The sequence below is a fragment of the Gasterosteus aculeatus genome, chromosome 17 (genome assembly GCF_964276395.1).
Source record: "Gasterosteus aculeatus chromosome 17, fGasAcu3.hap1.1, whole genome shotgun sequence".
In the NCBI taxonomy this organism is placed as follows: Eukaryota; Metazoa; Chordata; class Actinopteri; order Perciformes; family Gasterosteidae; genus Gasterosteus; species Gasterosteus aculeatus.
Window position 1 is genome coordinate 21,663,639 of NC_135705.1, and position 22,698 is coordinate 21,686,336.

A 22,698-nucleotide genomic window follows, 5' to 3' on the forward strand; every position below is an offset into this window, starting at 1 on the left:
GAATGTTTCCTTTCGATCACTACAATAAAATCAACCTAATGGTTAAATCTTGACTGAGTTACACTCCAAATAAAAGTGTGCAACAGTGGCTTTTTGATGCAATTTTTGTTATGATATATTTTGTCGACAGGAATACCTTTAGATTCAGCCCTTACAATATGCAGGTTTTTTAACAATTTGGAAACGGCTTGCAACTACTTTGTCCCTCATATAGGCCATCCAATTCATTTCAAGATATCATCAACAGTAAAACTAGTTGAAAAAGTTTTCCATGTGTACATAATGGATTTACAGTCTTCCAATCATGTTGTGATCCAAATTTTGTAGGTGGGCTATTTAGGAAATCGTTAGATTGAAAGACAACATTGGCAGTGACCCAACCTGAAACCTGATTGGAACTGGAACACCTGTAGGGATTTCACAGGGTGGTTTAACTGTTTTTTAAGCAAACAAAAACTGAAACAACACCTCCAACACCAACATTTGCTCTGTAGGAAAGCCTCCAGAAGGTAGATCCAAAATAGTGAAGAAATGCTGTGGTCTATGTTTTGCCTTAATTAATCTGACCTTTGTGTATGCTACTAACGCGCTCTGCTTTTGATGAACAAACACCTGGCAAAATAAGATTTGTTAAAAAAACATTTAAATAATATCCCACGGGACATCTTCAATAAAAAAAAGAAAAAGAACTAAATAAACTAGATACTGTTTTTCAGTTAATTCTAGTGACACGTCCAGTGGTCTTTCACTTCCTGAGGTAGATGTTTCACACAGTGTCTCTCGGCAAGCTAACCACACTCTGACGTCACCAAACAGACTATAAAACCATGAAGACACGAGCCCAGCACTGGTCAAAATGGTTCCTCAGAACCTTTCTCTGGCGCTAATGTGTGCACTGAGTGTCTGGACAACAGCTGCAGCCTGTGGTGATGGACAGAGGCTGGTAGATGGCCGATGCTGTGAACTGTGCCCCCCAGGTAAAACCTAATTCATCAACAAGATCGAATGTGTTTAATAGGAACTCTGCTAAAGTGTGTGGATTACATCTGTTTTCTTGGGAGTCACCAATTTCATCTGTTTCTTGTTTTAAAGGTACGTACATGGAGGGTTTTTGCTCACAGAAAGTTTGTCTCCCCTGTAAGAAGGGCTTATTCTCGCACAAGTATAACTTGTTTGACACTTGTGAGGAATGTCGGTCCTGCCAACAAGGTAAGACCTTAATTTATGGAGAATTTTTGAAAGGAAAAATGATATTCCTGCTCTCTGTGTGTACTTAGTGTAACAACAGTTGATGTAGTCAATGCATTTAAATCATAAATCTAAATAATGTGTTTGAGCACAAAACACTTTTACTTGAAGTCCTGTGCTCGGATTTCTTGTCTGTCTACAGATGTTTCTGTGAAATGTACACCGACCACAAATACAAACTGTTCGTGCCGCTCTGGTTTCTTGTGTTCCAACAATATCTGTTCAAAGTGTGAAGAAAACAAATGTGTCATAGGGGAAAAACTGAACAGGACAGGTGAGTTGAATTATTTTTTTCTTTTAACAAATACCTACGTTTTAAATGGACTGCTGCTGGTTTGATGATGTGAAATACTTTTTTATTAGTTTTTTGTGTCTAGTAACGGGGGTCAGGGTGTGCTAATAGATATAACAGCCACATACTATTATGTTGGAATCCACTCAGTCCACTTTTTAATCATTTGATATTGCACCAGTAACTTGCAAGTGTATTTCTGGACCACATGACACATAATTAATTAAAACTGAAAAATTGTCAAAATATTCCTACATTCTGTTAAAATCACACACAGTTCCCCCACACAATTGGGGAGGTTATCCCAAATAGCTGTCACACTTTTATTCGATGTGGTAATGTGGGCCCTCTGTGTTACAAATCAGTAAAAGGAGGGCAGTCAAACAATGTCCAGAAAGCTGAGTGTTAAGAATTTGGCCCCAGTGTTGTCACATGAAACCTCGGGTAGTGCAAGCATTGCCGTGGGGCATGTGTTTTCGTGCTTTGATTTGACGTAGAACTCAAACATGAACTCTTTGTTTAAGTCATGACAGAACATAACATCACAAGACCTTTGCACCGGTCCCGTCATTTGTGGTTTGACCTGAAAACATGCTCCCAATGCTAACAGGCCAATGCTGAAACAGTATAATGTTCAACATGTGCACCCTCTTATTATTATGGTTACATTTGCTCCTCAGCACTTGACACAAAGTACAATATTTCCAAAAGAAAAAAAAAGTCAACCTCATGGTGGCGATAAAGAAAATATCGAGGAGAGTTTAGATATCCTCTTCTAGGCTTTATGATTGTCTGCACAAAACATCATGAAAATGGCAATTACTGACGGTAATTCAGTCTGGACCCAATTTTGAAACATTATTGCACAAATAAAGAGTATTGATAGAACCTCTGGTGGTGGACTCATTTTTGTCTTTGTCTCTCTGTCTTCACAGACAAAACCTTGGATGACGGATTGATAAAGTATTTATATACGTGTGAGCCTCAGCTTGATGTTTCACCAGAGACGCAGAGAGAAGGAATGGACTCCAATCGTCTGACCCTTTGCATCGCCATTGTTTTCCTTTCTCTCACCTTCGTTGTGTCTGTGTTTTATGGCTGTATGAAGAACCGGGGGAAGCACGTAGCATGTAAGTGGGCCTTAATGGGAATACATATCTACATCTAGCTGGATGTATATAGAGTGTTTAGATAAAGGTAGAAGGATCACATGCAGTCCTTAACTTCTTGGAAATCGCTGTTCATATTTTACATTTTTTCAGTTATTTACTCTTTTTTTTTCAAAAGCACAATCTTATATTTTAGTTAGGAATAAGTAAAATGGGGACAAATCATTTATGTTTTAATGAAATTAAATCTCAGTCTAGATGAAACTAAACACCCATAGCACATAATTAGGAGTGGGGTGTGCGAATCTGATTGAAGCTGATGGATACAGACAGTTTAAGATCACAGCATATTTGCAATATGATGATGGTTCTGATTTCAAAATATTTCATTTTTATCCATTTTCTAATCCAGATAATCCTGATGAATTTTTTGGAGTCTCCACCAATGCGAGTGAATTTCACCTGTCAAAGGAGGAGAGTGGGCTTGAGTTTATCATGCAAGAGGAATCCAAGACCAGCAACAGTTTGAGCCTTCAATGTCTGTAAAAAGTCACCACTTGTTGGTAACAAGTGTAAAATGACATGATGAGTCTGTTTACCAATGATGTTGGTGCAATGGTATAGAGAAACCGATTAAGGACAGAGATGCACACTTGTAATTAAAAGGTCCCTGGGTTGACCTCCAGCAGAAAGCTAAATACCTTAATTTGTCTGACCAATATATGAAGGTTTAATCATGAAAGTTTGAAACCACTATCAGACATATTTTATTTTAGACGACCCAAGTCATTCATTCAGAGTTTTGGATGAGAGTAGTAGATTTTTTCTTATTTTATTCAAATAATGACTAACTAAAAGGCTTAAAGTTGGGTTAGGGTTTTTGGATAATTTTAAGACACATTTCTTAAAAAGTGACTGATATATTTTAATGTCAATTTTGATAGTATATCTTATACTGTTCTAACCCCTTCAAAAATGATTTCCCTGAAATCAGGAGTTTGACCCCCTTTGTGTGTTTGTTTTGGTATCGATGTATGCTTTAATGTAGGGACAGTGAACAAAGGTGGATATTATAATTATATTCATGGGATTTTTGTTTTTTGGGTAAAAGGCCTAAAATGAATCCAAACAGCCTCTGGGTGTTTCACTATTGTGTGCACTTCCCCTGCGCTCCAGCGGGGGCGCTGCCGGGCACCTTCCTGCAGACTAATCATATGACACATGACAGCGGCCTGCGCACCACTTCCCTTCCTCAATGGGAAACATCTGACAGGGAGGGAGAAAGGCACACAGGACCACAGAGGCGAGTGAACACCCGACCTCAAGATGCTGGCACTAATTAACCGGCTTTTGGACTGGTTCAAGGCTCTGTTTTGGAAGGAGGAGATGGAGCTGACGCTGGTCGGTTTGCAGTATTCGGGGAAAACAACATTTGTAAACGTGATCGCTGTAAGTTGATCAGCTGCTAGCTAACCTCGCTCGGGGTATTGCTAATACTATTAGCGCTAATAATGGGATAAGAGTTAAGCTAACGTATGTCTTTGCTACACGCACTGGTTTTCGGGTCTAAATAACTAACGTTACGTAAGATTACTCTGTCCATAAAAAAACAGCCGCGGAACTCAGCCAATTGTTGGACTTCTGTCAACAAGTCGGCTGAGCTAACTAGTTTGGCTGCTGGTGGATCGCAGCACACGCGTATTAGCATCTGTTAAATTCTATACATCCACCAAACCGTGGGGATTGTTAGACGAAAGCGGTGACATGAAAGCTTGTTGACCATAACAACAGCTGATCACACACAGGCCCGCAGGTCTTGCACGGTGGAGAAGTCAAAGGTGATCCTGAAGAGGTGACTCACAGACTGGGTCTCTTGTTTTTTGAATGTGTACATAACTTTTTTTTCTCGTTGACATATTTACAAAAAAGATCTGCTGCCTGAATGCAGGTGTTCAGTAACACAAAACAATGTAGCAAATAACATAAACAGAATCACTTATACTGCAGCAGCTTTACATACAAATTGTGGTACATTTCCACACGGATTGTATCTTTTGGTGTGACTTCCTGTCTTTGGGACTAGAGAGCATTTTTTTCTTTTCTTCTAAGAGCCATTTCGTTTGTGCAACTTTAAGCTTAAGATTTCTAAAGACCAGCCGTTTTCTGCTGGCGGTGTTGGCCAATCACTTCAACAGCATATTGTGTAAAAGTGAGCTGAAGAATCACGTTTGTACTTGTTCATCAGTTTGCAGGAGCAATGTCTGTCATGACATTTTGCACACATGGCTTTCACCCCGCCCGCTCTCTGACCCCCGGTCAAGCTTCCCTTGAGACTATGGCGGCCTTTTGTGATTTCTGAGTTATTTTAATCTGTGCAATTTTTGTCCTTTCAGTTTCAGTAAGTACACAATGTTAAAAAGCAAAAAACTTTTCCACGGGATTGACAGGGTTTTGAATTTTGGTTGAATTTGATGCATATCTCAAAATAGAGCTGAAGCAATAAAGCAATCGAATTGTTGAACTAGTAATTGATAGGAAAATAATCACTGCTAACTGCTAACCCTAACCCTAAACAGTTTGATACTATTTTGTTTTATATCTTTATACTCTGAATATTTGTATTTTTCCAATTGGTTGGACAAAACAAGCAATTTCCGAAAACAAGTAATAAAGTAAATATCAACAGTACAATGTGTGTGTCACCTTTACCAGAGGAGTTCTAACTTCTAAAGTTGATGTAAATGTTGCTCAGGACAAAGCAGTGTACATTTCAGAGAACGTCATGTCTCGACTGGTTTTGCTTGTTAAATTGGATTTATGGTTTTCAGGTAACAGGACTTGTGCCGTAAGAGCAAGTCGAGTAACTCAAAATAAGCTTTATACTTTTATCTCACACTGAAGATGTACACAAAAGACTGCATGAATGGTTTGTAAGGGGGGGGGGGGCATCCTCCTTTCTAGTCATGAGACTGCTGCACTCACTTCCACTTAGCTTCATCAGCTGACTCCAAAAGGTCATGTGCTGTGAAAAGTGTGTAGAGCAGACGGTGCACGAAAACAGCTTTAAGAACAAAGGTTGAGTTTGGATCTTAAAGGGGGAATGCGCCTGGCTTCTGTTTGCATTAATGAGCAAGAACCAATGATAAATAGTCTTTGTATTTTTTGTCATTTTGGTGAAAAAATATTTAGCCCTATTAGTTGTAAGAGAACATTTTTGATTTTCACAAATACTAGTCTGCCTTTTCACAGGATTAGATAGAGTAAACTAGATTCCAGCCATGTATTGCAGCATATACTACGTTTTTGTAGTCCATTTGGTTCTGAAATGCTGTATAGTGAGCAGCATTAGACTTCAAGCTACTAAAAGTATGTGAAACTGTAAAAGTACAAGAGATCCCAAACAACAGTCCTAATGAACTCATTTTATCAAATAATTAGTCTCCACCTGACTCCTACTGTTTCCTTTATATTTAGTATATATCTTTCATAAAGTCGACTGATCAATTAAACTTGATGTTTATATGTCAACGTACACCTATTTATTCCTCTCAGATCATATCCCATTATGTACTTTAATGTACATTAAAGTACATAATGGGATATTATGTACTTTAATGTACATTAAAGTACATAATATATATTTTGAAATGTAAAGTGGAATATACTGTGTTACTAGTAAATGAATTATGTAAATATGCATCTATTCCCTTCCAACACAGTTTTATAAGACTTGTGCATTTCCTTCCAGTCAGGGCATTTCAGCGAAGACATGATCCCTACAGTCGGGTTCAATATGAGGAAAGTCACTAAAGGAAACGTGACTATCAAGGTATTTTAGTCTTTCTGTTTAATCATAGTGTTTGTAGCAATAAGGAATGAAGAGAAACCAGTGCACTGGTTCTACAAGCAGACACTCATTATTGATTAAGTGCCCCTAATCCTGTACCTATAGATCTGGGATATAGGAGGCCAGCCCAGGTTCAGGAGCATGTGGGAGCGGTACTGTCGGGGAGTCAATTCAATCGTGTGAGTATCTCGGCTTCAACTTCAAGTTTGTCTGAAAAATAAATGAGAATAGATCTAATGAGCCGCCCGTGTTAATCTCGACGTACCGTCTAAACGCTTCTTACCAATAACGTTGCTGTTGCTCATTTTTAGGTACATGGTTGATGCAGCAGATCAAGGAAAGGTGGAGGCATCTAGAAATGAGCTTCATAATTTATTAGACAAACCTCAGTTGCAAGGAATTCCTGTAAGTGTGATTTTTGCACCAGTCATGCAAAACAATGTCTGGGCTCTGCCAGTGATTCATTGTTGCCTTTTTAGGTTTTGGTTCTCGGTAACAAAAGGGATCTTCCCAGTGCTCTAGATGAAAAGCAGCTGATTGAGAAAATGTAAGTATGCAAGATGGTGCAAAGCCCTTAACATATTAATTTAACGCTGTAGTTAAATTAAATATGTTAAGTGCCCATATTTGTCTTTTCTATCTACTGTAGACTCTTAATATCATGAAACAAACTATGTCTATACATTTTAAACCTTCCTGTAACTGTTTGGATTTGTTTAATCCTATATCAGTTTAGCTACCTTCATGCTGAAGATAAGAATAATTAAAATTTGGACCAATTGCTTGTTCCATTCCTTTTTGGTTATGTGGTTTGGTTATCTGGAGCTGTGTCAATTTGTAGTTTATTGACAGGAACCGGCTCCCTCTGCTGTCATAAACTGTGGCGTGCAACTGCAGATCAGAATCAAAAAGATGGGTGTGGTATTGAAGATCAGCCTGAATGCATACTTCTCTTATGATTTTTTTTTCATGGACATTATTCTGCCTTTAAAGGAATCTAGCAGCAATTCAGGACAGAGAGATATGCTGCTACTCAATTTCCTGCAAAGAGAAAGACAACATTGGTGAGTTGAAATTAATGACTTTACGGTGTCTGTTGAGGAAACGAAATATCCTATTAAGTTGCTTGATACATTCATAATGCAACAATTTACACAACCTTCATTGTATTTAATCATTTCGTAGATTTTTCTTTTTCTTTTGTACATTCATGAACAAGTTTCATTGTAAACTTTGTCCCTTTTGGTTTTGTGCAGTATAAGTGAGGGTATTCATTATGTGAAACTGTAATTATGATGGTGACACTATTTCATGGGGATCTGTGTAGCTTTTCACCAAAGTTGTAAGCAACCATGCCTTGTGTTGCTGGTAAAATGCCTGAATCCAAATGCGCCCCTCAAACTGACCCAGCACGTTTTTTTGATTGCAGACATCACACTTCAGTGGCTCATCCAGCACTCAAAATCTAGGAGGAGCTGAAAATGGACTTGTGGTCCAGCTATGCCCCACAAACCCCACCACCCTCCCCAACTCTCACCTAAACTCACATGCTGCTCTGTTCTGCTCCTGACACACTTGTATTTTCGCTCCCTTTCACCTTGTGGGTCTTTCCAAATTCTAATGCACTACTAAAGATGTGACTCATACCAAATTTAAGAATTATTGTTGGCATTATTTGTCCGGTAAAGCTGTTCTTTAACTTGGGAGTTGGAAAATAATTTTGGCCCGCCGTTTAGGCATTAACCTTTTTTGTTACCCGGTGTTATTCATAACGCTTATTCGGTATACAACAACACCCTCTTAAAGGATGATGCTGTCCAACAGACCTCACATAAATGTAATTTACAAAGATGGCTATCAAGCTCTGCTGTGTGACCTGATGAGTATCATCCTTTGCCTGATCGGGATTTCTTCTTATGGGGAAAAAAGGTTTTTAGAAAGCTCTGTATTTAGTCTGTACAAATATCAAGCTAGTATGATTTTTACTGATGTGAGATTTGCGTGTGTGGATATTTGATTCTATTTAAAGTCTGAATGTACTAAAAGATGCAAATAGGCCTCTGTTTGTAAGTAGCCTCAGTGAAATGATTTCTTGCTGCCTCGCAGTTGAGATAGTGGCAGAATTCAAAGTGCCTTGTGCAATGTCTCTCACCTCCTGAAGCAAAGCAGCATGCAAGGTTTGCCTACCTGGGAGGAGTAAAAAACAACAACAAAAAAACTACCATTCAGTATATATTCAAATAATAAAAAGGCATGCTTTTATCTAAGACATTGTCCTGTTATTTGTTAAGCAACTTCTTAACAATGTCACTGTATAGGTGCGTGGAGACTTTTAGTACAGTAATCTGTTTTTTATGAAGAAATATATATATATATATATTATGTGTAGAGATCCAACTAAACCTAACCGTTTCGCTTTTAAAGCGGTGCGCCCTGAACGTCTCACTCTGGTGGCTATTTTCTATTGGGGCAGAAGTTGAATTGAGACACGTAAGGACTGCCACGAAACGCAACCGGGAGATTGACAGCTCTGCGGCCAATCGCAGCACGATCCCGCTTTACCGTGTCGTGTGACGCCAAAACAGAAAAGCCAATCACTGCTCCGGATCTGTTGACAGGAAGCGTATGGGGTGGAATCACCACAGCTCGTCTGTTTTCACCTGACAAAACAAGAGAGGAGCCCACAGTCATTCATCCCCCAGACGTGTGTGGACTTAAATTATGCGTTTAAAGATCGAACAGGGGCAAATATGCAATGGAGGTCATTGGTAGTCGGTCTGCTCGTATTGAGACTGTCGCTCAGCTGTGTGCTGTGGTTAGCTTTCGGACTCGGACATAACGTTAGCCTGGGGTTCAACTTCCCACTTAGTTTCAGTTTACACAAATTAGACGCGTTATTAAGGGACGAAAAGGGGACAGATCCGAGCGGCAACTCGTGGTCTCAACGAATTCACGGCCACGGGCATGAAGAGGCGAAGACCATGTGGGCGAAGGTTGAAGTGGAGTCCCCCAACAGATCCTACCTGAGCTTCTTCGACGGCGACAAGGACGAGTACGCCCGCAAATACGGCTCCTTCCCGGATACCCTGAAAGCCCAAATGAAGGACATGGCCAAAGAGATGTTTTATTTCGGGTACGACAATTACATGAAGTATGCCTTTCCTGAGGACGAACTGAACCCCATAGACTGTGAAGGCAGGGGACCTGACGTGCTAAACCCGTGAGTCATTCACAGCCCTCTGCACCGGCAGGTTAATGTTTCCTTTTAATAAACGTGTATTCATAGCTGTGGTGTTGTTGGTGGTTTCATCCCGGCCGCACTTGTAACGCACAGGACGCTGTCACATCCTAACTGTCCTCTGCGGACTGCGCTATTCGCGTAGAGTTCATGGTCTGATTTGCCTGCTGCTGCTCGGTGAAGTGAAGCTTTTGCATTTTGATCAGTACAGTAAACTGGGGGGGGGGGACTTGATTTAATTTAAGTCTAACTGATTAGGATCATTTGTTCATCACAAAGTAATAGATTAGGCACATTTTGGATGGATTATAAATTGATTAGCTGCTTGGTTAATCAAGTCACGTTGAGCTCTTAAACACATCACACTCAACTAATGACAAAAAGGGCAAAAGGAAATCCAGAAAGCATGCGATGTGTATCCATACCCATAACCCAGTTATTTTGTTCTACTCAGGGGAGTAAACGAGAACCTGAAACACGTGTCCATGTTATTCTCCTTTGCTGAAAATTGAAGATTCACTCCTTAGGCTGTTAAATAGCACTTTTGGGGTCAACGGTTTTTATACAACACGGTACCAGTGCAGTGTTTGCAAATATTTTTATAGACCATAAGGATTAGATAATCGAGTAGACCTAAAGATTAACTGATAATGGATATAATTAGTAGTTGCAGTGAGCCTCTACTGATAATGAGGATGTCACAAATAGAATAAGCACCATGTTATGTTTAAATCTTTGAAATAACTGTATGTGGTTTCAGATTATTTAAGATGGACATATATATTTTTTTTACCTGGTATGTTATGTACCCGTTCTTAAGATTTTACATTCCCACTTTTACAGACCACTTGACTACTGTTGTTGAATTAACAAGACTCTCTATATTAATGTCTGTTCATTTGTTGTTCCTCTTTTGCAATGACGGCGCTGTTTCTGTTTCACTGCTTTCATTTCAGGTCAAACATTAACATAAACGATGTTTTGGGAAACTACTCCCTTACCCTGATTGACACATTAGATACCCTACTGGTAAGTAGTGCTTCATCCTAATGTCACACAATGTCCTGAACGTCAGCAGAGTTCTTCTTTATCACGGCTCTCATAGAGTCAAAGTTGAAAATTCAAAAATAGCAGGATTGATGGTAATAATGATGTTTGCATTTGGCTATATATTGAGATAAATGAGCTAAACGATGTGAGTTCACCCCATATTCAAACCATCACCTGTTTTGTAATAAGCAGTGTTTTAGAACGCCAATCGGGCGCTCATTGGTTAGCTAGTGTGTTTTCTGTCACCCTCAAAACTCTTAGTGACATGGAGTCAGGTTGAGCCAATAGACCTGGTGTCTCCGAAAGCACAACCTCATTTCTACACATGAATATGTTCCAGTTTCATAAACATACACTATATACTTCTATGGGGTTGTAACATAGCTCAAGTTTTTAGCCAGTTAGTTGCTGTTGATAATTACAATAATGTGAATATAGCATCTACCTGGCAGCCATTTTGTATTTATGCAATTGAATAAACTTCATTATGCAGCTTAATGTGGTTACATAACATGCTTTTTCCTTTACAGGTGCTCGGCAATGTGACGGAGTTCCAAAGGGCTGTTAAGCTGGTTATAGATACTGTGTCTTTTGACAAGGACTCAACTGTGCAAGTGTTTGAGGCAAACATCAGGTATGAATGTTGCTAATATTTTCAGGGTCAAAATAAATGGAATTGAGTAGACAAAAGGAGAAGCTTGGTGAACACGCCCATGACCTTGATCATAATATGATTTGCTTCCGAGGCAATTTATTTGAACATTTGATTTGATTAAAAAATACGTGCAATCTTTTTTTCAGAACCTGCTTCCGAGTGCGACCCCCAGAGTAACGTCCCCCTTTGTCTTTGAAGGATCCTGGGAAGCCTCATCTCATCCCACATCCTGCTGACGGACCCAAAACATCCATTCGGCGAGGTTGGCTTCGATGGGTACGATAACGAGCTGCTTCACTTGGCTCACGACTTGGCCGTCCGCTTGCTGCCCGCCTTCGAGAACACCAGCACAGGCATTCCCTACCCCAGGGTGAGTGAGGCTGTGTAGCTCCACCTAAAGTGGTTATCGTGTAAGTGAAGTGACTTGACCTCCTAACCCTACTGTAGAGACTAACTCTCTTCATTGATTCTTTCTAAAATTCAGGTGAACCTGAAGACTGGAGTTCCTCCTGATAGCATCAATGAGACTTGCACGGCAGGAGCCGGGTCCTTGCTGGTGGAGTTTGGGATTTTAAGCCGCTTGATAGGAGATTCCACATTCGAATGGGTGGCCAGGCGAGCCGTCAGAGCTCTGTGGAACCTGCGGAGCAACGAAACCGGTCTGTTAGGTAAGCTCAGCTGTGCAGTTACACAAAAAGGGTTTTGCTCTTGATAACTAGTTTGTTTAATTAAGGCTACTACTCCGAGTGGTTAGGTCTACAACACGTAGTTGTGATGCCTGCAATTGTAATTGTTGTGTCATTCTTTAGGGAATGTAGTTAATATCCAAACAGGCCAGTGGGTTGGCAAGCAGAGTGGCCTGGGAGCCGGTATGGACTCCTTCTATGAGTATTTGCTCAAATCGTACATCCTGTTTGGTGAGAAAGAAGATCACAGGATGTTCCAAGCAGCCTATGAGAGCATTCAGAGCCACATGAGGAGAGGGTGAGTCACGCGCTGAAAGAATGTGACACAGAGCATATTTGGGTGACAGTGGGTGTGACCGGCAGCTTTACAAGAGGGCGCACCTGAGATGGGAAATAATAATGATAAGAATAATTTTCATAAATTGGCCAAACAAAGAAATATTTAGCATTGTTTGTCTCCAAATGATCAGGTGAGCTGAATCCTGAAGAAACTTGACACTTTCTTCCGCCTTAGTAACGACTATTGAATAGCCCTTGAGCTGGGGACAAAACCCCTCAGAAGGGGAGCTGTGGTTACTTCTGCATCCAACACATTCATTTTGATGAGAATTGATTTTGATGTCGATAGCAAAAACACAAACAACTTTATAGTGTGTCATAACGTTCTTTCACCTCTGTGTTTTTCCAGAAGAGAGTCGTGTAATGAAGGAGAGGGTGACCCACCTCTGTATGTTAATGTGAATATGTTCAGTGGTGAAATAATGAACACCTGGATCGACTCCCTTCAGGCCTTCTTCCCTGGGCTGCAGGTTAGATAACACACACGACTGGTTGTGTAAACATGTGTTGTAAAATACCTTTTGTCGCGTCCAACTGTTGTTTTGTGCTGCCACTCTGTGTGCCAGGTGCTGAATGGTGATGTAGATAATGCGATTTGCCTGCATGCCTTCTACTACGCCATCTGGAAGCGCTTCGGGGCTTTGCCAGAGAGATACAACTGGCAGCTGCAGGCTCCTGATGTGCTCTTCTACCCCCTGAGACCAGAGCTGGCTGAGTCAACCTACCTCCTGTACCAGGTACTCACCTGTTGAAATACAGCACTAGTGGCGGCGGTGGTGGCGGTTCATTATCTTTTACTCAAGGTTTTCCTTCGTGTCCCACAGGCGACCAAAAATCCTTTCTATTTGCATGTTGGAAAGGATATTCTTCAGAGCCTTGAGAAAAATGCCAAAGTCAGGTGTGGAATGTACATTTAATTCATATACGCATACACGTATATACCTCTAGGGGGAATTTACAACGATTTGATAAAATAAGCTCATCTGAGCTTCTCCTTTGCAGATGTGGGTACGCCACTCTCCACCATGTCGTGGACAAATCCAAAGAGGATCGCATGGAGAGCTTCTTTCTCAGTGAGACGTGCAAATACCTTTACCTGGTAAGTAATGGCCTGAGCGAGGCATAGAAAGAGCTTTGTGATTCTGGATTACAATGTCACAAACTGGACGAATCTAGTTTAGCAAATGTTGATTAGAATCTAATTTCACAATATTATTATATTTAAAATAAATGATCCCTACAATGAATGTGTACATTTATAGGCCCGAACCCTGAGATTATTTCTAGAAAAAATTAATTTGTTGTTTAAATACATTAAGAAATACATTTACACACTGTTCAACGCTGCATCCTTAAATTGCCTTTTCTGTTAAAATAAACTGTTGCATACCCAGATGAATTTATTTCTCATCTCTCCTGCATTTCAGCTATTTGATGAGGACAACCCTCTTCACAAATCCGACAACAAGTACATCTTCACTACAGAGGGCCATGTTGTACCGATAGACAAGCGCTTCAGGGAGAAACAGTGGAACGACTTGTTTCCCTGTGAAGAGGGAGTGCTGGCAGAACAAGAGCCAATCAACCGGCCTCCTCCGAACAAAACCAGCAATGTAAGGCCCCCGTCCTCGCCAGGTCACTGGTCCTTTTCAGTATTTTTAAAATATGCCACCATATTGTGCATTTTTAAGGAGCAATATACAGTTCAGGGTAACAATATAAAACAATCTATTTGCTATGTAGATCTAGTGAAGTAATGTTTATCGGAACAGAGCTTGCTGAACTCTTCCTCTCTGTGTGTGTTGTTGTTCAAGCTTCTCCTTTCTTTATGCATATAGCAGGGCGCACCGCATGTGCTTTTAGTGCACATGAGCGTGCCTCTATCAGCACTGCTGTCATATGTTAGTTTGTAATGTTAGCACCGTTAGCTATGAGCCGCTGGCTACGGTTATTGCCATGTTGAGAGACGATCAACGTGCTCCCAATTTCGTATTATGCTCCCTTCCCTTTCTTATGCATTCTATCTTACCTTTCTCTCTCTGACAGTGCAACAGGATCCCAGAAGAGCGACGATACACTCTACCACTGAAGAGCGTCTATATGAGGCAGATCGATAACATGGTGGGACTTTTCTGAGAAAGAGGCTCCACCCACAGTGTGTGGGATTTCTGCTCTTTGGTGGGTGATTACGGGGTCAACGCAGGTGAACAGCTCTTGTGCCGGATAAGGAGGGGTCAGGCTTCGTTGCTGCTTGCCTGGTGATCAATTGACATGGCGTGAGTGGATTTTAGATTACTGGTATGTTGTTGTCTCTTTAACTGTTTGTTAAGGTATGAGTGTGTTACATTGTGTGAGTGTTTGTGTGTGTGTGTGTGTGTGTGTGTGTGTGTGTGTGTGTGTGTGTGTGTGTGGATATTTGTTTGTACAGCTGAGCTGTGAATCACAATGTGTTACTGGGATAAGTGCCATCTAGCCACACATGTACCATGTATAGCCTAAAGAAAAATATCCCCCGACATATGATGATTAGTGCCTCTGGGAAATGGATTCACTTGAATTTATCAGTTCTTTTACAAAAGGGCTGCACTTGAACAAATAACAACAATGAGGAGAACGGCTCAGAATGATTTTAAAGTGCCTTGCATTTTTCAGCAGCACATATTCTGAAGAACATTTAATTTTTTGAGGCCATTGTCAATATTGCACAGTAGATGTCATTCCATGTGTATGTACTGCTTTTACACTGACTATGGCATTGAGCTCTTTTTTTTAAAGACACAATGAAAAAAGCCATGTAATGTATTTTTTAACAACAATAAGTGAAAACGTCTGTTCTCAACCATTTTCCTGTCAGATGTATTACTACAGTCTCTCCTTCATAGTTTGTTCTGATTTAGAGTAGCTGGAAGTTTTCATTTTCTGTTCGTTCTGTTTATCTGTCACATAATTGCACATCAACATACCCATTGTTTGCCATGCGGTGAGAACTCAGGGTTTAAAGGAAAAACTAAAATGGTTAATGCTTTCATAAAAAATACTTTCTCATAATGTTGTTGCCTACAATGTCTTAGGTATTTGTATAGCAGATCTTCCAACTTGGTTGTCTTAGTCAAAGAATAACCACAATGAGCACAGTTGTTCTGTGATGCCTCGTTAGAGGTGATGTTGGATATGTTTAAAGCTCTACTGAGGCATCTCTTCTGGGCTGGTTCATATTGTACCAAACAACCTCAGTTTCTATAACTGCTCAGCAGTGCTTCAAGCTGCATTTTTTTTTTCTTTTCATGTCTGGGGATAGGGGGGCATGAACCCAGTTGGGATGTAGAAGGGGGTGCGTGGCCTAAAAACTTTGAGAATCGCTGTGCTAAACTGTTCCATTTATAGTGGAACCGAAAGATTATGAGAATATGAATGGATGTCTTCATGCAAATTTGGTGAAATGGCCCCCCTCTCAGCAGCTCAGGTTTGTTAAGCACAAAAGCAGGACAGAGTGAATGGGCTATCTTTAAAAAAAAAAGCTTATATGATGCTAGTTGGCAGAGAAAATATGTTTATTTCCCAAAATGTCAATCTGCCTCCAAGCTGTCTTAAATTAAAGGCTGTTTACCTCTGAACATGTGGTTTCATAATACTAAAAAATAACCAGAATTATTAAATAACTATGAAGAAGACATTGCTGTGTTGTTTTTAATGGTGAAAAATGTAAAAGCACTCATTTTTCTACAGAAGCTTTAATAGGTTTTCTCAAGGTTTACACATATGTTCTTTACACAATGATCGGCTCAAATACCTGTAGATTCACATATTTTAAGAAAAGGTTTGTTCAATTAAATTTAGTCTACCATTGTTGCATGGTTACAGTTCCAAAGAAAAACGGTGTAATTATTTACACTGGCCCCTTTCAACTATAACTATAAAACTATAAAAGTTACATTATTTAAATCTTAAGTGTGTTTTTAACAAATGAATGAATTGTGTGTCAAATTCCGCTGCAGAGCTTCTGTACCTAATCTCTACCGTTTCTACTGACAAGTTCTTCAAAATTAGGTTGAAGCACGTCTGCGGGTAGTGAGGCCCACTCGTTTCCTTTTTGGCTGTAGGCTGACCAGTTCATTGAGCCAAAATGCATTAGCCTGACATCTGTTCAAATTAGTACATTTTGAGAAGTCACTTTATACTGAAAGCAGCTTTTGATGTCTCTACTACGGAGTGCATGAGACTTGTGAGAAAAGTTAGCCTGACTAAAATCAACTGGTCTGAAATCGGTACAGGATTTTCTGACTTCTGGTCTCAGTTGACACACAGTCTTTGTTCATAGCTACCAATTAGTTGTTTTTTGTGTTCCCTGGTTTGAGTACCATGGGTTTCATCTTCGGTATTCAGTTTAAATTGAGGGGGGATTTGTGGAATGTGACCAGGGCCTAAACACCACTCTGGAAAATGAAAAGAAAACAAGATTCATGAGCTGGTCCAAAAGTTTGATTATGAGTGATCATTACAACAAGGAGCAAACTTTACCTGCCCTCCTTTGGTTCCTTAGCACGGTGTTCAGAAGAGACCACAATCTTTCAGGTTTTCTTTGATGATGATGTCGGTCACGGCATCAAACACAAACTTGACGTTCTCTGTGTCTGTGGCACAGGTCATGTGAGAGTAGACCTCTTTGATGTCTCGGCGCAGGTTCAGGTCCAAGAACTGCAATTTGATGTAGTTACCAGCATCCTCAAACGTATTGGGGCCTATGCAAGACAAATCACGATTATAAGGCGCATTGAAAGAATTGCCACTTTATATAGCACTCAACTGTACTAAGAATTGATCAACCCCACCATCATATTCAGGGAAGCACATGCTGAGATGAGCCTTCTTGATCTTCTCAAGAAACACATCTTTCTTGTTGAGGAAGAGTACAATGGAGGTGGCAGCGAAGTAGCGGTGGTTGCAGATACTGTTGAACAAGTGCAGACTCTCGTGCATTCGATTCTGAAAAAAAAAAGTTGTGTTTTTAGTGAAGAATCATTCAAATTAACCCGCTATTGATTGAGCAAAAAAGAGAAGAGAGGGACTGCATAGAATACTGTAACCATACCACTTCATCATCCTCCACCAGCACCATGTCGTAAGCGCTCAAAGCGGCGATGAAGATGATGCATGTCACACCTTCAAAACAATGGATCCACTTCTTCCTCTCTGACCTCTGGCCACCCACATCAAACATTCTGCAGGGAAACAAGCATAGATTTGATCTTTCACGCCAGCACAGAGAGTCATTGGTGCCGTCCGCTTGAGAAATACTGCACCGGTTCACCTGAAATGGAGATCTTTGAGGGAAAACGTTGTCTCGATGATGCCAGTGGTCTTCACTCTTGATCGCAGCACATCCTGCTCGGTGGGCACATAGCCTGGTTGGACCAGCCGCTCCAAGTCGTTCAAGTAGCTGAGGGATGAAAAAAAAGTCATTCAATAACAAAAAAATAATGGGATAATTTTACATCGATGCTTGTGTGATGGCTTACTATCCGGCGGAATCGTTGAGTTGGTACTCTGAGGCCCTGTCAAAGCACGCCTGTATGCCAGAGTCATTCCACAGGCGTATAATGATGTCCGCCAACTCTTTGGGCATACTGCCTTCTTCAATGGTGTCCGCGAGATGCATGAGTTTCCTGGCATCATCCTGCAGGACAAATGCAGGAGAATAGGGACACATGCAGTCAACGTTGAGTAGTCGGCTACAAAACGGAAATCAATTCAGGCAAAACATATTGATGTCTTTGTCCGCTGTTACCTGCTGATCGGCGTGGCCAAAGTTAATATTGAGTGTAGTCATGGCTTTCACAATGGCCATAATGGACTGCAAGGTGTTGCTGTAGATGATGACAATAAACTCCAGGCATTCTTCAAGTGAGTAACCATCTTTGTGGATAATTCTGATGGGGGAACATTCATAGCATTAGAATATGATTTGCTGGCTGTTGGAAAAAATTTGAGACTCGTACAAAAGTCAAATATCTTACTTCATCTGTTTGACAATAGTGCTTTTGCCTGATTCTCCAGCACCTACATGCAACAAGAAAAACAAGAAATGTTGTTCTTTGAAATAAATAACACATCAATGCCTTTATTGCAGGTTTTCAGAAATATGACTATTTCTTAGTATTTTGGTGCTTTTATTCACGTTGAATGTTTATTTAATGCTATTAACTGCAGGTAATGGCACAGAGGATCACAACAGGTCATAATGCTTCTTACTTCTGGTCTAATCTTGCTGAAAGCTGATGTCAGGTGGAACTTTCCCTGGCCCTGACCTAAATTTTCACGAGGAGATGATTAAGCTGAGTGTGAAACTATATTTGTAACCACCCAACATATATTCGGAGCGGTATAACATGCAGATGGTACTAGAATAGTTTAATAATGTTTTATACAAAATTAAGATATGTGCATATACATGAATAAAAATTCCAAAGAAACATAATTAAAATAACCTAATTGTCACGCTTGATGGATTAATTGCATAGTCCCTCTGATCTATTCTGGTTATTATGTGGATGCTGTAGCCACAGGCCGTGTTTGGGTTTGGCAGTAGAGTATCCGTGTCCTTCACGGTTAAGCCCCATGTGTTGGAGGACTCGTTGTTTAAGGATTAGCAAGGGATTGAGTTGAGTGATTATTAAGGCATCTAAGTCAATGGCAAAAAATTTTAAGCTTTTACTTTAGTCAAACATATTTGTTTTCCATCACTGTTAATACAAACAAACGGGCTTTGAAACTATGACATGTAGTACACTTTAAAGGTTGTACAGTTAAATATGGTGGATCAAAGAAAATTATGTCTAAGCTCTGTCTGTGTTGGTAGTTTAGAAAAGTAAAGTTTTTACAAGAGACAGTAATGCACCAGCAACAGTGATGTCTCATTATGACTAGATTCAAGATCAAATATGGCCCCCCAACGGAGCCTTAAGGGGTTGTCCAAGTTTCCTGTTACTGCATCCAACTTGACCGTCTTTACCTAGCAGCAGCAGCTTGACGGTTCTTGCATCCATGTCGGCATCCTGTTTCAGCTTCTTCTCCAGCTCTTTAGAGTGTTTCTCCTCGGCGCTCGCTCCAGCCCCCATCCTACTTTTTCCTCGGCTTGGGCCCCTCTGCTGAAAAGCCAAGTGTCAGGAAAAATGAAAGTAGGTCCTAGCTGATCGGCCTCCTTCTTGACCGGTGCCGTCAACTGCGACGCAGCAAACACTGGAGGGATGTGAGTATTTTCGTGTCTTAGGAGAGGATTTTAGGCATCCTCTGCCCACCTGACCGGGAATGGGCCAATGGAGCGCAAGGACGGGATTGTTTTAGGGCAGAGCCAAAGGTGTGGGTAGATGCGGACATACATCAGTGCAGGAGTGATCTAACCTTTAGGGGGACATTGCTGCGCTCAGCAGAAGATGAACATCGGCTCAAGTGCTTATCCCTCTATGCTGTTGGGTTCCATTTTAAAGAAGCATGTGAAGCTGAATAACTTGAATTTGCCTTTAGTTGGGAATTCTGTTACCAGAACTAAATTCTTCTGACATATATCAAACCATTAATGGGAGTATGTGTGGTGTTGAATGTATAAAGTTTGAAAGAGGTCAAATTACGTTGTCAAATAAAAAGGAATACACTAAGGAAATGCGGTCGCTGAAATAAATAACCAGGCCCTCATCTTCCAGTCCCAAAATGATGGAAGAAAAATTTACATTAAGATACTGGAGGCTTGAGGTGAGCTCTGAAGTGCTTATAGAGATTTGCAGTTTCACCTGACTGATCTCATTGACCTAAATCTGAAGCTGGTTAAGGATCCTAATCTACTCACTTTCAATTATGTATGTACAGTAACTGCATGTTAGCATTGCACAATGTTTGTCAGACACTTACTGTAATTTTACCGTTAGTTTTAAACGCTTTGTGAATACATCACGGGTGGCACGGTGGTGTGGTGGTTAGCACTTGGTCTTGGCATTATCCACTTATACCTTGATTGTTTTGGTGGTGAGCGCGTCTCATTGCAGAAGACTATGTTAGTCAAGACAGATGAGCTGTATTGCTTCAGGTCTTTGCTCTGTGTGAACAACTCACTGTCTGTGTTTTCAAAACAGTCCTAAAACAGTGATGGTGAGGTTCTATATGCATCTGGGACATTTGTATAAAGTTTTACATTTTAGTACAGTTTGGCCATTAGGGTTATCCTGCTATGATCACAGCTCCCATCTTGGCTGCTAATCTTTTATGATTTATACAGAACATCTAGAACATTTAAGCAGCTTGTATTTCTTTGATACATCCTGTGTAAGTGTATGTGTCAGTGGTTAACCTCTGACCCTAAAGCCTGTTAACCCTCACATCAGAAATCCCGTTATCAACTCCCTATGGCTGCTTGGTCCAGTCACACACACACACACACACACACACACACACACACACACACACACACACACACACACACACACACAAATACAGTACCACTACCAACACTTCCAGATATAAACACACAGAGACACAGTTAGTACCACTCTGTGTCTCATCATGAGTGTGTCTGGAGTGCTCCTCCAGACACTGCTGGGTGTGCTTTGCCTCTGAGAGAGACAACCTTAATGCAGACTGTGTGAGCCCCTGCAGGTGTAAAGGATCCACTTAATGGATACACCAGTTGTCTCTTCAGCGCTGGCTGGATGAGAAGCAGAAAGGAAACAGTGGAGGATCAGTGAGCTGTCCTCAACGTGGCACCAAATCTAGTTAGGGTCCAACAAGTAGACCTCATAGTCTCACAACCTAACCTGTCATCCAGAGCAACCTCTGCGGACAAGTGCATCATCAATCATTAAAAAAAGAATTGATCTCAGTAAGTCAAGTGCAAAAAGTGAAACTCATATATTATATAGATTCATTACACACAGGGTGGTATATTTGAAGCGTCTTTTTGTTAAAATTTGGCTTATTATGCCTTACAGCTAATGAAAACCCCAGATTCATTAGGAAAACATCATTTTTCATAGCCTAATTTAAAGAACATTTTTTAAACAGTAATCTTGTCCTACTGAAAGGTATGTCCATGTACAGTACACAGTATGCACTCATGAAACTCATCAGCGCAGGGAAGCATGAAGTGCTCTAAAGTTTCCTGTTAGACTGCTGCGCTAACTTTGGACTTGATAAAAAACAGTGGACCAACAGCAGCAGAAGACATGGTTCCCAAATCGTCACTGCCTGAGGAAACGTCACAGTGGGCCTCAAGCACCTTGGTTTGTTGCCTCTCCACCCTTCCTCCAGAAGCTGGGACCTTAATTTTCAAATAAAATGAAAAATGGACTTTCATCTGAAAAGAGAACTTTCGACCACTGAGCAACAGTCCAGTTCTTTTGTCCTTAGCCCAGGTAAAACGCTTCTGACGTTGTCCCTGGTTCAGAAGTAGTGGTTCAGGAGTGGCTGGACACAATTAAGGTACACAAGTATTCGCTCCCTCTCTCCCTCCTCTCTGCTTTCCTCTGTTCTATCAGATCTCCCTTCACTCTTGCATCGAAAAGCTGCCGCAGAGACTCCTCTCAACTCTGTCCTCCTCTCTAGACTCTCTGTCCTCTTACGACACGACGGACTGGCAAATCCCCTCCGGCTCCCTGGCTGTCTGAACCGGTGCGTGCCATGAGAGTCACCATGCGAGCATCGGAAAGGAAATGGCGTGAATATAAATAACCTGATTACCTGCTTGTGTTTCAATCTCTTCTCTCCTCTTTTTCTGCTTCGATCTCCCAAAAGCTCTTTCTACCAATCCAGAATTGAATCTTCATTTTCTAACCCCAAAAAACTCTTTTCTATCTTCTCCAACCTCCTCGAACCCCCCAGTCCTCCTCCCCCCTTCTTCCAGGAGACTTTGTCAACTACTTTACCCAGAAAATAGCTGACATACGCTCCTCTTTCTCAAACCCACCTCCTACTACTTGTGTCCCACCGACTTCACCTCTATCACCCTCACTTTCCTCTTTCACCCCCCTGTCTCTACTAGGATAAATTCTTACCCTAGTAACCACTGCCCGTCCGACCACCTGCCCTCTTGACCCATTCCCTCACATGTTCCTCAATCTATCACTCCTGACCGTCTTCCTTTCTTTACCTGTCTCATTAACAATGCTCTATTATCTGGCTGTTTTCCCAATTCTCTGAAAGAGGCAAGAGCTAACCCACTCCTGAAGAAACCTACCCTCAACCCATCTGA

General features: G+C 40.9%; 4 protein-coding genes across 6 annotated transcripts; 3 read left to right on the forward strand and 1 right to left on the reverse strand.

The window, feature by feature from the left end:
* The first annotated feature begins 828 nt into the window (after positions 1 to 828).
* LOC120834993 (tumor necrosis factor receptor superfamily member 6-like) lies at positions 829 to 3,783 on the forward strand. The gene is made up of 5 exons (XM_040203432.2): positions 829 to 977; positions 1,093 to 1,209; positions 1,391 to 1,522; positions 2,476 to 2,670; positions 3,062 to 3,783. Exons 1-5 carry the CDS (start codon positions 857 to 859, stop codon positions 3,193 to 3,195), a joined length of 699 nt encoding a protein of 232 aa, XP_040059366.2. The 5' UTR covers positions 829 to 856; the 3' UTR covers positions 3,196 to 3,783.
* A 25-nt stretch (positions 3,784 to 3,808) lies between these two features.
* LOC120834994 (ADP-ribosylation factor-like protein 8B-A) lies at positions 3,809 to 8,763 on the forward strand. 3 transcript variants are annotated; one of them, XM_040203433.2, is made up of 7 exons: positions 3,809 to 4,098; positions 6,398 to 6,478; positions 6,602 to 6,675; positions 6,808 to 6,901; positions 6,976 to 7,043; positions 7,490 to 7,560; positions 7,926 to 8,763. In XM_040203433.2, exons 1-7 carry the CDS (start codon positions 3,976 to 3,978, stop codon positions 7,973 to 7,975), a joined length of 561 nt encoding a protein of 186 aa, XP_040059367.1. In that variant the 5' UTR covers positions 3,809 to 3,975; the 3' UTR covers positions 7,976 to 8,763. The 3 variants fall into 3 exon arrangements, 1 of the variants encoding a protein (XP_040059367.1); XR_013453253.1 differs by having other exon boundaries at positions 3,848 to 4,098; positions 7,338 to 7,560; XR_013453254.1 differs by having other exon boundaries at positions 3,848 to 4,098; positions 7,349 to 7,560.
* Positions 8,764 to 9,064: 301 nt separating this feature from the next.
* On the forward strand, positions 9,065 to 16,135 carry edem1 (ER degradation enhancer, mannosidase alpha-like 1). Its single transcript, XM_040203430.2, has 12 exons — positions 9,065 to 9,716; positions 10,691 to 10,763; positions 11,315 to 11,418; positions 11,638 to 11,809; positions 11,924 to 12,107; positions 12,249 to 12,423; positions 12,814 to 12,934; positions 13,031 to 13,201; positions 13,289 to 13,362; positions 13,467 to 13,563; positions 13,892 to 14,077; positions 14,511 to 16,135. The coding sequence occupies exons 1-12, from the start codon at positions 9,247 to 9,249 to the stop codon at positions 14,598 to 14,600; spliced, it is 1,917 nt and encodes a 638-aa protein (XP_040059364.1). The 5' UTR covers positions 9,065 to 9,246; the 3' UTR covers positions 14,601 to 16,135.
* A 41-nt stretch (positions 16,136 to 16,176) lies between these two features.
* gnat1 (guanine nucleotide binding protein (G protein), alpha transducing activity polypeptide 1) lies at positions 16,177 to 20,255 on the reverse strand. Its single transcript, XM_040203431.2, has 9 exons — positions 19,474 to 20,255; positions 18,479 to 18,521; positions 18,250 to 18,391; positions 17,981 to 18,138; positions 17,773 to 17,901; positions 17,554 to 17,683; positions 17,294 to 17,447; positions 16,983 to 17,203; positions 16,177 to 16,897 (listed from the first exon to the last, which is right to left on the reverse strand). The coding sequence occupies exons 1-8, from the start codon at positions 19,577 to 19,579 to the stop codon at positions 17,013 to 17,015; spliced, it is 1,053 nt and encodes a 350-aa protein (XP_040059365.1). The 5' UTR covers positions 19,580 to 20,255; the 3' UTR covers positions 16,177 to 16,897; positions 16,983 to 17,012.
* Positions 20,256 to 22,698: the final 2,443 nt, after the last annotated feature.